The 17,310-nt window shown below is 33.9% G+C and overlaps 2 protein-coding genes, 1 long non-coding RNA gene and 1 pseudogene across 6 annotated transcripts; 2 read left to right on the forward strand and 2 right to left on the reverse strand.

Annotated features, from left to right (window-relative positions):
- On the reverse strand, window positions 1-3,125 carry LOC106363419. The gene is made up of 3 exons (XM_013803162.3): window positions 1,662-3,125; window positions 866-1,151; window positions 1-768 (listed from the first exon to the last, which is right to left on the reverse strand). The coding sequence occupies exons 1-3, from the start codon at window positions 1,812-1,814 to the stop codon at window positions 191-193; spliced, it is 1,017 nt and encodes a 338-aa protein (XP_013658616.2). The 5' UTR covers window positions 1,815-3,125; the 3' UTR covers window positions 1-190.
- A 174-nt stretch (window positions 3,126-3,299) lies between these two features.
- LOC125591104 (WEB family protein At3g51720-like) lies at window positions 3,300-4,963 on the forward strand. The gene is made up of 2 exons (XM_048764551.1): window positions 3,300-3,569; window positions 3,699-4,963. The coding sequence occupies exons 1-2, from the start codon at window positions 3,423-3,425 to the stop codon at window positions 4,791-4,793; spliced, it is 1,242 nt and encodes a 413-aa protein (XP_048620508.1). The 5' UTR covers window positions 3,300-3,422; the 3' UTR covers window positions 4,794-4,963.
- A 430-nt stretch (window positions 4,964-5,393) lies between these two features.
- On the reverse strand, window positions 5,394-7,646 carry LOC125591105. Of its 4 annotated transcripts, none has more exons than XR_007327092.1 (7): window positions 7,293-7,645; window positions 6,931-7,087; window positions 6,595-6,827; window positions 6,385-6,505; window positions 6,140-6,308; window positions 5,903-5,964; window positions 5,394-5,811 (listed from the first exon to the last, which is right to left on the reverse strand). It is a non-coding gene; the product is annotated as an uncharacterized LOC125591105 (long non-coding RNA). The 4 variants fall into 4 exon arrangements; XR_007327091.1 differs by having other exon boundaries at window positions 6,931-7,096; XR_007327090.1 differs by having other exon boundaries at window positions 6,571-6,827; window positions 6,931-7,646.
- A 5,639-nt stretch (window positions 7,647-13,285) lies between these two features.
- LOC106367755 lies at window positions 13,286-16,636 on the forward strand (annotated as a pseudogene).
- Window positions 16,637-17,310: the final 674 nt, after the last annotated feature.

A 17,310-nucleotide genomic window follows, 5' to 3' on the forward strand; every position in this document is an offset into this window, starting at 1 on the left:
TAGAACAAAGTCTGATGCTGTTTTTAGAAACAGCCTTGACGCAAAAACAAATGATAATAGACCAAAATGAAAACATAGTAGTCTGAAACATCAAATCATAAGAAAAACCATGAAAATCAAAATGACGTAAAAACAACCAGTTTGCCCCTGAAATAGATAAAGAGTAAACAATAGTCCAACACCTCTTGACTCAATCTTCTGAAACACCTACCTCCTTGAACACAACATCTGAGGTTTCTTCATTAGGTTTCCCATCTTTATTTGTGATAAGAACTTTCAAACCATCTCTAGTCTTCCCTTTGGATACAGCAACATACATAGGTCCATGAGGTAACACTCGTCTTGGTTGATAGATACCAATCTTGGAAAGTGGCTGACCTTCATTTTTGTTTATAGTCATTGCAAAAGAAACTGCCAAAGGAAACTGCTTACGCTGCATTTTGATGGGAAAATTTTCGTCTGTTGGATGTGTAGGTATCCTTGGGATAATGACTTCCTCCCCAATCCTAGCACCTGTTAAAATTCTAGCCCCAAGCGCAAAACCACCCAGTCGTGTAATCTGAAGTCTTGTCCCATTACATAGTCCATGGTTAGGCATAATGTCCTGTAGTAAGATGACAGGAACACCAACCTTCAATCTCAAACAATGGTTAGGCAATCCAGGGGCTTTGATGCTATTCAAAAGTTCTGGAGGGTATCGCATGTAGTCACTCGGGTGTGAATTCAATGGAGAAATACTGTCAGCGCTCAGACACACCGTTTCTTCACCTGATATGATATTAAACAAAGTCTTAGTTATAATATGTGCAGAAAATGGCAATAGATAGAAATAGAAAATGATCAAACATAAATATTAACGCATTACCCGATATCTGCGAAAGCATATAATCATTAATCTGGTTCACATCTTCATTTGTAGAACACAAAATAGCTTTCCCCTGAAAAAACCCAGGATTATAGGACTCTGGAAAAGATTCTCCATAAATTTTCTTCACTAAAGTTTTGATAGGATCCTTGCAGTCAGCTATCATCAAATCTTCAAGAACATCAATTTCAATATTTTCTCTATTTGACTCGTTGATCGTTGCACCACCAATATCTTGAATCCATTTTGAATAAGCTTCACCTATAGTTGCATGAATATTTGTCCCCTGGCATTCAATTAACAAAACCATAATTTAGAAATTTAACATACTAAAAGTCCAAACTATATATTAAGGAACTATACGACTCAAGTAACAACTAAGCGAAAACTACTTGCAGACATTGATGCCATAGTCGATACTGTAGATGAAAACATATAACTTAGAAATACGAAAGGCACATTCTATACCAGTGTTTTATTTTTTACAGGTAAAAGCTCAAAAATATGTTCGATTGTTAGCCATAAACTCAAATTAAATCATTATGTAGCTAATGAAAATCGAGAATAATGCATCTTCATCATACCTAGCATCCAGGTGATTAGACTAAAAAAAAGAGTAATGAATAATCAAACAACGCTTACATAAGTCATGAATAATCGATTACTATGTATCAAAGTGCATGTTATTTTGATGATATGCAAACAATAAAAGACCCGTTTTCTACGATTTTGTAATTTGTAAACACTTTGTTACAAAATCAACTTGAGAACATGTATAACTAGAATCAAACCATACCGATGAATCAAGTAAAACCATATCGACCGAGTTGCCTGATTCATTCTTATCACCCTTCCATACACGGATCATCTGCACTTTGATCTTCCCTGGATTGATACCATCGTGAGCAGCAGAAGAGGACGAGGCAGTAAGTTTTCGGACTAGTGCCATTATTTTAGCGGTTTGTGAATTGGGTTAGACGAGAAGGTCGTGGAGCTTTATACAGACTCGCGATATACATGTAACGTTTATTAGAATATAGTAATATATCGGTTACAGTTATTATGATAGATAATTAATTCCTAAACTAAATCCTAGTAGATTTGGGAAAATTTCCGTTTCCTCTATTTAGGTAGGTATATAGTTCGAATACTAAAGTGCTAAACCAATCAACTCTTTTTAAAAACTTGGGTCGCATAAAGTGGCGTTTTTGGACAACTCGTGGGCCGAAATCAAGAAGTCTAAACCTCCTGAAGCCTGAAAGAAGATTTTGGAGGACAGAGTATTTAATACGTATTGCTGACATCGTTATCACTTAAGCATGAATAAATATTTGCTCTATTCCTCAACTTGAACAAGCTCAAGTACTCTTACTGGGAGTACAAGACTCGAGAGAACAAAACGGGTCAATTTCGTGAGCTTAATTAGGGTCAAAGATCTCGACATATTTGATGATAACAGCCACATAATAGGGAGCAACGGAGATTGCGGCAGCAACGAGGGAGAAGGGCTTTCTATGCAGAGGTTATGTGATCATAAGATGGTTGAGCTAGAAGGAGTCACGACAGTGCTAAAAGATGGATCACAAGCGAGAAACGTAAGCAAAAGAAAGATGCATAAATCAACTGTACGGGGGATTGTGATGAAGTTACTTGGAAATCTCAAAATATTTTATAACCAAGTTTTTGTTTCTGAGAATGTAAAAATTATTTCAAAAAGTAAATGTACAATATGCGTAGTCTTCATTCGTCAATGTAATGAAAGGTTTTTCAACAAAACGAACGATTTTAAGTTATGATCTATCAGATGTGAATATTCATCAGATTGATATTTTACATCTTTTTCATATTTTTCCCTTTTTCTTTTCAAAGTTCCAACGGTAATTTTTGTAAAGAAATTGTAAATAAACCATTACTGAGAGATTTCATTATATGGGCCCCCATGTTGTGACCGTTAGATATCCCTACCAGTCAACCATCATTGGCGCAGCGAACCCCGGCACAACTCCCTCTAATCCAACGGTCCAAATGTTTCTTTTACTTTCTTTTTTTACTACTCCCTTTTTCTCGATCATAAAAGTAATCAAAATTGATATTAGCATTAAGCATATACGTAGAGAAAATTAATGATACTTGACAAACAAAAAAAGAATTAAAATTGTTAAGATCATTTTTATAAAAATAAATGGTATCCTTACTAATCTATAAGATCCAAGAAACCCAGTTACACATCCTCTTAAGTCTTTTCTTTTTGTCGGCATCCTCTTAAGTCTAGATAAGATCATAAGAGTGGATTAAAAAAAGTGATTTAAAACTTACGTAAAGACAAAAAATACGAACTGAGAAGAAAACGGATACTTGTAGCTTTTTCGACTTTAATTTAATCACTTTTACCTAAAGATGCCGTTGAGATATATAATATAAAGTCTTGAAACACATTCACACTAGTACCATCGAAGAAAACAAACAGTTTAGTTTCACCAAACAATCTCTCTTCACTCTCTCACATTTATTTCTTCTCCCCAAGTTCTTGTCCTCTTCTTCTTCGTCCGTAACTCTAATGGCTGAACCCCTTTGTGAATCCTCCTTCGTCGGTGATATCGACACTTCGGCTCCATTCGAGTCAGTGAGAGAAGCCGCCACTCGGTTTGGCGGATTCGGTTTCTGGAAACCTTCTTCCCTTAGCAACATCTTCGAACCTTCTCAGGTCTCATCTCTCTCTCTCCCTCCTTCTCATCTTTTTTTTATAAGGTTTATTTATTTATTGAATTTGTTAGAAAAAGATCTCGTCTTTAGTTGCTTTTCGTGATGCTAAAGTTTCAAACTTTGGTTACAGAACGATGTGGACGAAGCTAACATTGTGGCGAGTGAGTTAGAGAAGGAACTGATCTCCAAAGAAGGAGAAGCTTTGAAAGTCTTGAAGTCGCTCGAGTCGATCAAAGGCATAGTCGAAGAGCTCAAATCAAAGCTACACCGAAGAGAAGACAAAGAGAACTGCGACATGAGCGTTCTGAAAGAGCTAAACCAAGCCAAGACGAATCTTTGCAAGACGACCGAAGATCTCGCCGCTATACGCGAGTCCGTCGAGTTACTGAACAAGAGACTGGAAGAGGAGCGAGCCGCGCTCCAGAAGACGCGAGAGAGGTTAAACTCCAAGAACGCGGCAGAGATCTCAAAGGAGATTCAGAGACTAAGTGATGATGCGTTGGAGTTTAGTAAAACAGGGGAGGAAGCGCGTTTTGCGGTTGATAAAGCTGTGTGTGAGATCGAACGGACGAGGAGCAAGATCAAAGCTGCTGAGTTGCGTTTGGTCGCTGCTAGGAAGATGAAGGAAGCTGCTCGAGCGGCTGAAGCGGTTGCAATCGCTGAAATCAAAGATGTCACCAGGAGAAGAAGGAGAAGAGAGACGTTGCAGGAGGAGATTCTTGAGAAGATTGAAGAGACAGCTCAAGAGATCAGAAGCAGTAAGAGGACGATTGAGGAAGGTCTGGAGAGAGTGAACAGCGCGAAAATGGAGGAAGAAGAGACCAAATGGCAGTGGTCAGAACGTAGGAGGAGATCTTCGTCTTACAAGGGCAAGTACAAGAACAGGAGAGAGACGGTTCTGATGGATGTAAACGGTCTGGATATGATGATGAATGGAGACGGGACATCGTCTTCAGTTGCTGTCTTGAAACCAGCGATGTCTATTGGGCAGATACTGAGCAGGAAGCTACTTCTAGCGGATGAGGCAGCGATGATGATGAACGGGAGAGTGTCCTTGGGTCAGATTCTTGGGAAGACTAACGTGAAAGAAAGAAGTGGTGAAGGGAAGGAAAAAGAGAAGAGGGTCAATGGGAAGAGGAAGAGGTTCGGATTGGCTAAGTTATCTGTGATGTTGAACAAAGAGTGCAAGAACAAGAAGAAGAAGATAGTTCTGAACTTGAAGTGATGAAGTGAGTGAGTGAGTGACTTAATTGAAAATGGTCTAATCTCTTATCTTAGGAGTTGTTATGTGTTCGTGTAAGTCTCATTATGTTAACAGTTGGTTTATTGTGCTAATAATAAATTCTGGTGTGATCTGTTTTTTAACAGTAATACAATATGAGTGCTTTAATTTAATGGTAAGATTTTATAAATTATTAGGGTCGGGAAGTAAGATCAAAAAAATATTTAGTTTATTTCAATTTTTGATAACTATTTTTAAAATATATGTATTATTCGTTTTTTAATTTTTATTTCAATTTTTTTTTTATGATTTGAAGGACTAATATTTTTTTGTTAAACTTCATATACTATTGATTTTTAAACTTTACTTTATTTTTGTGAACATAAATGTAATAAAAAGTCAAAGAGTAAATTAGAAAATATATAAACTTTTCCTGGTGAACACAAAGTTGAATTTGTTTAAAACACTTAAGGTATGAGTCTAAGGGTATCTTAAGTTTATAGCTTACTACCTGTTTTTTATAAAAAAAATCAGACTATATAAAGTTGAATTTATTAAAAAAGATATGAATATTTGTAACTAAAGAAGCAAATGCAGTAATCATACAGATGTAAAATATTTTCAGAAGTAGGCACCGAAGAAATGACACTCAAATTCTGGACAACATAATAACAAACAATGACCCATTGTTACATGTATAATACTCTTGAGTATTTCACATATATTATTTACAAATAAACTGACTTGTATTGAAATCCGACTTGCAAGTTCCTGATGTAGAGTCGCCAGAGATACATAGATAGTCACTCATGCATCTGGTCAATAGCGAATTTAGAATACTCCTCTAAAGAAACGAAACCATGTTTTATGCTTTACTGCTTATGCTATCAGAAGGTCGCTCTGGAAACATGCCTCTTGATCAAGTGATGAATATAAGAGCCCGGCACACAATACTGCTGAATTACAAAGCACACATCATTTCATGTTCATTGCCTCTCAAGTCTCTCATATGGAAAGTTATCTAAGAAAAAAAGAACAAAGAGAGTTATGCTTGTGTGATGGACAAGTTGATTGAAAAAAAGAGAGAGATTGTTAATATGTTAGATATATACCTGGAAGAAGTTGGTGCTGTAAGCTGAGCAGAAGAAAACGATGGTCACTAAAGTCATGTAGCCTGCAAAGACAATGCCAGTTGTAAAGATTTATTTGATTTTCCAGCTGAAAGTGAGATTGGAGAGAGAAAAGATACTGTATTAAACTATAACTTAAAATAGAGCACTGGCTGTATAGTTTTTCATTCTTTATCAAATATGTCGAGTGGTTAAAATTGCGCTAATGATAACACTGACTCAAGATTCGGTGAGAACAATATCAGAAGCGCCTTGTGCAGCGTCTGTAGCATCAACAACATCGATACCAATATTGGCTCCTTTCAAAGCATGAGCATTCATCACCAGCCATTCTACATACATGCTTCAACTCAGGAAACTTCTTCACAATCTTGTACTTGTGCTCTGGCTGAAAGATAAACCAAAACATCTGTGTAGAGAAAAAATGCAAGTTCATGAACAAAAAAAAACCTTTCTTAACTAACCTTGGGAAAGCTGCTCAGCTTTTGTCTTTGTGATTATCAAGTAGAGAAGTTGATGCTGATGGATACATGTCTGATCCCATACCGAGCCTACGTCGAGTCTATTTGGCAATAGCTTGATCAACTATAAGAAAACCAATACAATATAAGATTAAAGCCAAAAATAGAAGCAAATACAAAGATATTAACCAATGATCATCTGGATGTTGACACCTAGGCCTGAAGCTCTTCTAATGGTGTATGCACTATCATGTTTTGGAGGACCAAACAAAGGCAACACACCAATGAATTCACATGGACCAAGACCACTCGAGCTTATTTTTTGTTTTCTCAGGTAGAGTCCGTCTTGCAACAGCTAATAAACTCAGTCCATGCTCAGTGTACTTGTCGATTGCTAAATGGATTATGTTCCTCAGATCAGCTCTTGTGTTGCACAGACCAAGGATCTGAATATCATCAAAAGAAAAAGGTTGTACAGGTTAAATCATTGAAGAGAAGAAACAGTACTAAAACTTGAAGTGCAGTAAAACAAAATCGGTTCGCAGGTACCTGCGCTGGAGCTCCTTTTGTTTACTCGGTGTCAGTCTCCATTACTATCGATAAAACGGACTCGACGAAATTGGAAGTAGTGAATCTCTCTAATAGCAAATCTTGCACCTTTAGGGTCAGCAATTATTCCAACCATATAGCATCTTTATTCTCTGTTCTGGAAGCTCTAGCAGCTAAAAAGAAACGCTTCTTCTTTCTCAAGGCTTTTGAAAATACAGAAAATTACAACATGAAACAGAGTTTAAAAACAACTAAAACAACACCAATATAACCTAGATTTTTATTAAAAATAAAAAATAACCTAGAAAATTAAATGAAAATCAATTTTCCTGAAGAAAAATAAAAATTGAGACTTTGGATACGATCAAACTCCAATTTCTTCATTGATGTGTTGCCGGAGTGACTTTCTGTCTCAGCCTTGCTCAAATCACTGTAACAATTCTCTAGAACGGTGGCCTTTTTCTTGGCAGATCAAAAAGAGAAAGGCAGACCTTTTGCCTCAATACCAGCGGGAGCCTTGGAGAGCAGGAGAGACATACCAGAAGAGGTGGAAGAGTAAGCTAAGAAGACATCAGTGATGTGTGTTGTTGAATCTTCGCTTGAAATCTCTCTGCAAATTTGTTTTCTGGGATGAGATCGTATGAAGCTGAGTTCTAGCTGCCCTCAATAGAAATTCTTTCACTCCACACCCACATAGGTCCGTGTATTATATTTGATGAAGAAAAAAATGACGATAAATCTTAGTTTTCATTTTTAACATCTACGTAAATCAGTTATCCTGGCGTAGAATTTCCATTCGTGGTTTAACTTTGGTAGATGTTGAGACTACACCAAAAATATAATTTTTTATTAATTTATAGAGATATTAATTTATCGATATACTAATTGAACAAAAAACTCAATTTGGGACTATAAAACTATATTATTTTATAGAGATTTTTAGTGTATATTAATTTATAGAATATTAATTTAAAGATTATATTGTAGTATATATATGTATATATTATATTTTATTTGTAATATTAAACTGGCTCTATTTCAATATATATATCACCTAAGATAGAATGAATATATCTTGTAAGATGCTTTTTTTAGGATAATCAAAATCACTGATAGTGATAATTTCTGAAAGATGGATAAAAATTCCAAAAATATTTATACGTTTATTTGCGAATTAATTTTTTTGATCCCACGTTAAAAGTTAGAGGTTTGAAAGTGTTATTACCCTTAATAATTAATTAGATTAGATTTGTTAATATACAATTACCCATCAATTAAAAATGAATTTCATTAATTTGATAATCATCATTATCTAGAAAGATTAAATATTATGTAATCCAAAAATATTTTACATCATTATATTTTAAAAATAAATATAAATCCTTGTATATAGTTATATATATATATATATATATATATAAAATTTCAAGTTTATTTTATATAATAAAATAATTTTTATTAAAATAAATTTATTGTATAATAAAAATTTAATATTTAACGTATTATTAAATATTTTAAGATCATGAAAATAATTTTTCACTCGATGGAAGCTAACTTGCTCAGTTTAGGGCCTATATAGGGGGATGCGCCTAAAACTCTGCCAAGAAAGCCCTGCTTTACCTTTGATCCTATGTGCACCCCTGTATACCGAAGGTGTCTTTGGGGTGACAAAGCTGATTCAGTTCATTCCAAGCAATTGATAATATATCTATTTATAATTTTTGGTAAAACTATTAAATCTGCAAATGCGGGCAAAACACCTACTGGAAATGTAATATGAAAATAGAATCAATTTTATCAAAAGTGATACAAATTAATATAAAATATATCATTCTAGTGAACTGATGTAATATTAATTAATAATACAATTAATTATTATAATTGATTTCAAATAATGAATATTATTTCGTTTAAAAATATGTAATTTAAAATAATATCATTTATTTATATGATTTAAATTAAGTGATACAATCCAGTCTTTTTTTGTACTGTTTGTTCTAAGATGAGTTTCATTAAATCCCAATTATTATTTTTTTTTGTCAGTATATTACTGAAAATATGATTCCAAAATATAAGGTACTAACAAAACGTTTACCAAGAAAATTTAAAAAGTACCAACAAACATAAAACAGTTTGGACTGTGGACAATGTGTATGCCTTACACCTTCAACACTCGTCTTCTTCGCCAGTTTTTTTCATTAAAATTCTAGACAATTACATAATCTATGTAAATACTATCTGCTTGAGATATATTAATGCTTCCGAGAATTTTGATCTCTTCTTGTGCTGACTCCAATAGATCCTGCAATATATGAGAGGATTCAAAATCTTGAGAAATTAAATACTCAATCCAGCAAGCTAAATGATTTTTAAAAATCAAAGAAGAAAACAGTCGACACAAATAAAATAGATAGTTAAATCCAAAAAGCCCAAAGAATTTATGAACCATGCACACCATTGTTATATGTCTTTATGCAAATGTTAAGGCTATGTGTTTGCAGAATTCCATTCATTTAGAAGCACTTTCGAATCTCGGAGCATATTTTCATGAGAATTTGAAACCATAACCATATTCCTGTGCCACAATTTAACACAACCCAACAACTTAATAAGCTGAAGACAGTTGGTAATGTCTTGCTATTTTTATCAAGATAAGAGTGGGAAATGAGGCAAAATACCAATAGAAATTGAATTGGAAGATATGTAGAAAAGAGAACATGAACAGCTTCTCTATTGTATGATCTAAGGTGAATATGATGTATTTGGGCTAAAGAGTTTCAATATTTTCAGGCCAATTACATAAGTCTTGTTCAAGCCAAACAACATATTGAAATGGCATACTATTTGCAACAGAAATAAAGGTGATGTGACACTTTGATTGGATAGAAATATTTATGCTAACGTGTCACCCTTTAGAAACCTCTAATTTAGTTGCTTTTATATAATAGAGATAGATTGTTTTTGCGTAGTTTATAAATAAATTTGTCTTTGGTTATAGGTTTAAAAAATCAAAAGTAGAGTTTTGGTCTTTAATTGTATTATAAGTTTTAAACTAATGTAAAGTATGCAGTTAATTTTTTATTATTAAATATGTTTATACTATACAATGTAAAATATTGGTGAGAATTTAACATCTTTGAGAGATGTTACACCTTTAGTAGATGTCATTTTTTCAAACGCAAGATGAAAAGATAATGTTTTAAAGTAGGCACACGATTTTGATGTGTTGGTGAAAGTTGGTTTAGTTTAGTATTTACAGTGAAATGTGTAAATCACTAAACAGGTATGGAACACATCGACTGGTTTCTCACTAGTCCAGGCACATAATGTCGTGACTTATTTGGCTTGGTCAAATCCTACCATCAATTACATGACTTATTCTCTACAATAATTTTCTTTTCTGATTCTGCAGACCCAAATTTTCTTTAATTGGATTTGCGGCTCTGTCTTTCTTTACTTAGACCGTTTGTTCCATGGTCAGTTTGCCATAACTTAGTTCCAGGTCAATGTTGTTTTCAGTTAACCAGAAACATTTAATACTTAAAGAAAAATGTTATTTTAATTTTTTTTCTTAAACGATTACAAGTGTTACAGCATTCAAAAAATAAAATTCTCTTAACATCAAAACGTTCCTCGGACATTCTTTTAGAATCCCCTATATATTATTTGAGAAGCATTACAACTTCTTTTTGTAGCCACATGTCATCACTAGAATAATTTTTAGAATCATTAGAGAAATATGTTGGTCCATCTAATTATATAATAAGCTTTTTATTAAACTAACAATAAATTCATCATTAATGTACTTTATTATTTCCTTAAATAAAATTTACGGAATTGCCTAATGTGGCTAAAGTATATATGGCAATTAATGATTTTGAATAATAAAGATTTGATAAAAAATAGTGTATCGTCTATCATATTTGTTTAATTTTAAGCTATTAAATAAATTAAACAACCACAATAACCATATAATAAAAATTTAGATTTTTATGTATATGTTATATTTTGAATTTTTACAAACGGCTATAAATTACTAAAACTGTTAAAAGTCTCACATTCAAATTTTATGATCCATGGTTTAAAATTTTTGTTATGACAAAATACAAATGATTACAAAAATTATATAAGTAAAAAGTATAATTTAATTAATTAATAAGATTAATATATATATCGTTTTAAATTAAACTATAAACCATATAAAATACAATATTTTAGTTTCAAAATTTACTTTGAACAATTTTTTTGATAAAAATTTTGAACAATCATTGACAACTTATTTTTTTAAATTATAAATTATTAAAACTATTAATCCCACAATGAAAATTTTTTTATCAGTAATTTAAATTTTTTTCTATAAAACATACAAATGATCAAAAAACTATATGAGTAGAAATCATCATTTAATAGACATTAATATTAAAAATATACTAAAATATATTATCTATGTTAGTATCATTTAAATTTAATAACATATCATATCAAATAAAAAAAAAATTTGGATTAATACAATTGATTTATATGTTCGCACTAATTTAATTATATTTTTAATAGTTACTGATTTTTAATTATTTAATATATATTTATTATTTTATAATATGTAAAAATATTTAATATATAAAATAATTTATATATGTAATGTTGATCCTGCGCAAGGTTGGGTCTTAACCTAGTCAAAATTATTTCAAAAACCGTCGTTATAAAAAACTGTGTAATACCCGTCTCATCCTCACTTGAAAACGACATGTCGCCAAGCAACAACTTATACCTCAAAAAGATAAAATGCAAAAATTCGACATTTATATTAATAACATAATAAATCCTTAAATCCAATAACTAAAATAACTGAAATAACAGTCGGTGAAATCATAAAACAAAATTCTGAAAAAGAAAGAAAAAACGACTAAAACATCCATGTATGCAATCAGTACTCTACCTGTCCATCTACAAAAGGGAAAAATGAGTGAATAACAATGGAGTCACTCAGAGAGTTATGTGATGCTAAAACCAAAGTTCATAGACTCGAATATAGCACTCTGAATAAATATAATTTAATCCTAACACGTTACAAACACGACACCTAAAGTACCGAGTCATTAAGCAATGATCCTACTTACGAGATAAGTGCTCGTACACCCTTCAATAGAGGCCCCTATGGATGATTCATGTATAAGACTAGTGCCTACATACATCGCCCAAAGACACTTTATCGACCTCTAGGCTATGACTCAACATGTCGACTTAAGTTGGCCGCATCATCCACCACAATGTATACATCCGGTCTACAGAAGTATGTCTATATATCTGGCTAATAATCTTACATCTCTTAATACATAACTATGTATATCAGTTATAAATGAAACAATCAAGGTTGAATCATCTAAATGTTATATCCGTTTTAAGCAAAAAAAAACTATAACTATATTAAGCAGACTCCAAAGAAAACTAAACATATATATTAGAACTAAATTATATTTTTTGAAGTTTTAGGTCGTGTGCGAGAAATTAAAGAATAACCCTCACTTAAGCAATCAGAAAAGTGGTGTCTCTGAACTCTTGTTGCTCAAATGGATTCTAAATCTAAAATGAGAGCAAAAAGTCGAATCAGAATTGCATTTGAACGACAAAAAACGATACTCACAGCATGAAAGTCAACAGTAAATTGCAAAATCAGCATTTGGAGATTCAAACATTGGAGAAGAGAAATCTCATCAAAAAAGTTTTATAAAAACTTAGTAAATGTTTTAGGGAATTTTCCATATTTGGAGATTTGGAGAATATCTCTTATGAAGCTATGTTTAGCGGATTTGATGCTATGTATTAGGGTCATCACTTGAATTGTATTCTTAGAGTTTTTTTTTATTATAAATTTGTAAATGGTAATAGGGTCATCACTTGAATTGTATTCTTTTGAGTTTTTTTTTTTATAAATTTGTAAAGTGAGTGAAAGCACAAAAGATTAAAGAAAGATGTTGTATTCAATATTAAGACGTGGTATGAGACTAAATAAATAAAACAAAATCAAATCCTAGTATATATATATATATATATGTGTGTGTGTGTGTGTGTATCTTTGTAAAGATATATTTTGGTGTATTTTGTATCATAGTTAATTTTTGCATTTACCATTTCTACTAATAAACCATGTGAGGAATATAATAAATCACGAGGCTAGTGGATGGGATTATTGACTTAGACGACATGACGGTTGACTTCAAGTCCATGGTGGGGATTATTGACTCAGACGACATGACAGTTGGCTTACAAGTCCATGGTGATTTTGGGAGTGTTCCACTTTGGTATATGTAGTTGTGAGCCAATGTCGTACTACCACAATACTTTTGTATAAATAAATTTTGCACTTGCTTGGTCTCATATATTCACTTCCCTGCAAATACAAAAAATGAGAAACATAAGATTGTTTCTTTTCATTGCTCTCATAATGTTACTTGAAGCATATGGTTTGACCGTTGAAACTGATAGGAAAGCACTGCAGGATTTCAAATCTCAAGTTTCTGGAGACAAACAAGTTGTTTTGTCCTCATGGAATAACTCAGTCCATGTCTGCAACTGGAAAGGAGTTACATGCGGCGTCAGACACAAGAGAGTCACTCGTTTGGACCTAGGAGGGTTGCAGTTAGGGGGAGTGATATCACAATATATCGGTAATCTTTCGTTTCTCATATCACTCGATCTCTCTAATAACACTTTTGGCGGAACCATACCTCACGAAGTGGGAAACTTGCTTAGACTTGATTACTTAGATATGAGCTACAATTCTCTGGTAGGAGCGATTCCAATCAGCCTATTTAACTGCTCTAGATTGTTGGAACTCTATCTAAATTCAAATCCTCTTGGAGGAGGTGTTCCTTCAGAGTTAGGGTCATTGACGAAGCTTGTCAACTTGGATCTTGAAAGAAACAAGTTGAAAGGGAGGCTCCCTGCATCTCTTGGAAACTTGACATCGCTAATGAGAGTTAGTTTAAGGGATAATAGTTTAGAAGGAGAAATTCCGGGCGATATAGGTAGATTAAATCAAGTGGTCGAACTTATGTTAGCAGTGAACAAGTTTTCTGGTGTTTTTCCTTCCGAAATATACAACTTATCCTCACTTGAGTTATTAACCATCCGCGATAATCATTTATCGGGTTTCTTGAGAATAAGCTGCTACCAAACTTACGTTTTTTAAATATGGGAGGTAACTATTTCAAAGGAGCCATTCCAGCATCACTTGCCAATATCTCGAATCTTCTGATGCTGTCACTAAATGCCAACAACCTGACTGGAAGTATTCCTTCGAGCTTTGGAAAATTGCAGAGTTTGCAACTTTTGTCTCTTTTTAAAAATAGTTTGGGAAGTCACTCGTCTGTAGATCTTGAATTCCTTGGCGCTTTAACTAACTGCACCCAACTAAAAACTTTATATGTTTTCGGAAATCGTCTCGGTGGTCACTTGCCAACCACCATCGCAAATCTGTCAACAAACCTCCGAGTTTTAGACCTTGGAACAAATTTCATCTTTGGAAGCATTCCTCACGACATTGGGAATCTGATAAACCTACAATCACTTGCGCTAGACGGAAATCACTTAACAGGTCTAGTCCCCACGTCTATTGGCAAGCTCTTACAATTAGAGGTGCTTGATCTCGTTTCAAATGGTATATCTGGAGAGATACCATCTTTTATAGGAAACCTCACTCGTTTAGACGCACTAGTCTTGGCCAATAATAGCTTTGAAGGAACAATTCCACCGAGTCTTTGCAATTGTACTTCTCTACGCTATTTAATTGTTGAGCTTAATAAGCTGAATGGGACTATACCTCAGGAGATTATGCAAATTCAATCCCTTGTTGAACTCGATGTGGCAGGTAATTATTTGACTGGCTCTCTTCCCAAAGATGTTGGACGACTTGACCATCTTGTTCATCTAGCTGTTGAGAATAATAGATTATTCGGACAAATCCCACCTTCATTGGGAAATTGTCTCACGATTGAATTACTCTCTCTCTGCAAGGGAACTATTTTGATGGAGTCATTCCTGATATTAAAGGGCTGGAAGGTCTTAAAGAACTTGATTTCTCTAACAATAATCTCTCTGGAAGTATACCTAGATATCTTGCAAACTTTTCTTCGCTGGAGTATCTCAATCTATCTGTTAATAATTTTGTGGGAAGTGTGCCAACAGACGGGGCATTTCGGAATGCTACTATAGTTTCAGTGTTTGGTAACAAAAATCTCTGTGGAGGCATCAGGGAATTCAAACTAAAGCCATGCTTTACTACTGAAGTAGCACCACCATCGAAGGGGTCAAAGCGTTCCTCTCTTTTAAAGAAAGTTGTGATCGGGGTCAGCGTAGGAATAACTTTGCTTTTTCTGCTCTTCGTTTTTTTACTTTTGATCAGAAAAAGAAAGAAGACCCAGAAGACCAATAACCAATCTCCTTCCACATTGGAAGTCTTCTTCCCAAAGATGAGTTATGGAGAGATCCGGAATGCGACTGATGGCTTCTCTTCGAGGAATATGATTGGGTCAGGAAGTTTTGGTACCGTGTTTAGAGCATTTCTCCCTGCTGAGAACAAGGTTGTTGCTGTGAAAGTTCTCAACATGCAGAGACATGGAGCAATGAAGAGCTTTATGGCAGAATGTGAATCTCTTAAGGAAACAAGACATCGTAATCTTGTGAAATTATTGACGGCTTGTTCGAGTATTGATTTTCAAGGAAATATGTTCAGAGCTCTCGTCTATGAGTTCATGCCTAATGGAAGCCTTGATACGTGGCTGCACCCAGAGGAAGTGGAAGAGATTCGTATGCCCTCGAAAATCTTGACACTTCTTGAAAGGCTCAACATTGCCATTGACGTGGCTTCTGTTTTGGACTATCTTCATGTTCATTGTTATGAACCTATAGCGCATTGTGATATTAAGCCAAGCAATGTCCTCCTAGATAATGATTTGACTGCCCATGTTAGCGACTTTGGTCTGGCTCGTCTTCTCCTCAAGTTCGATCAAGAGTCCTTCTTCAATCAACTAAGCTCAGCTGGTGTTAGAGGAACCATTGGCTATGCCGCACCAGGTAAAAATATCACACGTGTGTAAAGTTTTATAAAAAAAATTAAGTATTCTTTCTTCATTACAATCTTGTTTATGTGAATTATGGTGCAGAATATGGAATGGGAGGGCAACCATCAATACAGGGTGATGTGTATAGCTTTGGAGTTCTGGTTTTGGAAATGCTCACCGGAAAACGACCAACTGATGAGTTATTTGGGGGAAACTTTACTCTCCACAGCTACATCAAATCTGTGTTGCTAGAGCAAGTGTTGGAAATTGCAGACAAATCGTTTTTTGACAGTGGTCTGATAGTTGGTTTTCCTATTGCTGAGTGCTTGACACTGGTTTTGGATGTGGGACTTAGGTGTTCTGAAGAATCACCGACAAACCGGCTGGAAATGAGTGAAGCTAAAAAAGAGTTAATCTCAATCAGACAGAGGTTCTTTAAAGCCAGATGAACAGACGGAGGTTGAAGTGTTTATGGTTTACTCTACAAACTTTTAAACTTACTTAAAAGCCTATTATGATACCTCTAAAATACCATTTCCATAATGTGTGGTTTTCTTCTTCTATACACTTATATGGTTGCAGAATATTGTTAATAAGTGCTTGTTATTTTTAGACAAAAGATGAATGTTATGTTACTAGCTTTACAATAGAGTTTTTTTTTATTTTCCTATTATGCCTTCAGATTTTGTTTCTTATATTTTCAACATAAGAGTTAGCAAGGAGATTTTGCGGTCGTATATATTTGTGTACGTAGCTTGAAATATCACTGGAGAACAAATAAAAATAACGGACCAATCGATATGTTGCATAAGTTTTGTCACATGGTGAGACCATTAGATTTGATTTCAATCTACAGCTCTCTTTTATCTCCAGATGGCTCAACCTAACCAATTTTTCAAAAACAAATTAAATACTTAAGTCTAACATAGTAGGTGCATATACTTGGATCGTATGGACGCTGGATGCGCGACAGTCAAAAGGTTTTTGATCAATTGTATGAGGCAAAAAAGGAGCTCTTGTGCAGCTGTGCTGTGTGTGCTTTTTGTTAGCTTTTTGTTGTTGTGGAGAAAGGCTGAACTCCTATTGGCAGATATCTCCAAGGAGATTGAGAGACTTAAGTTACGAAGCGTTGGAGATTAGTAAAACAGGGGAGGATGCTCCTTGCGGTTGATAAAGTTGTGTGTTAGATTGAACTGACGAGGGAATACTTTTGAATAGTCCTAAAAATTTATTATCACAAAAATAATTTTAAAGAAAAAATATCAAAATAACTTTCAGTAAAATTTTTAATACACATATATCATTCAGTTAATTGGTCTAA

This window comes from Brassica napus, chromosome C8, assembly GCF_020379485.1.
Source record: "Brassica napus cultivar Da-Ae chromosome C8, Da-Ae, whole genome shotgun sequence".
Classification (NCBI taxonomy): Eukaryota; Viridiplantae; Streptophyta; class Magnoliopsida; order Brassicales; family Brassicaceae; genus Brassica; species Brassica napus.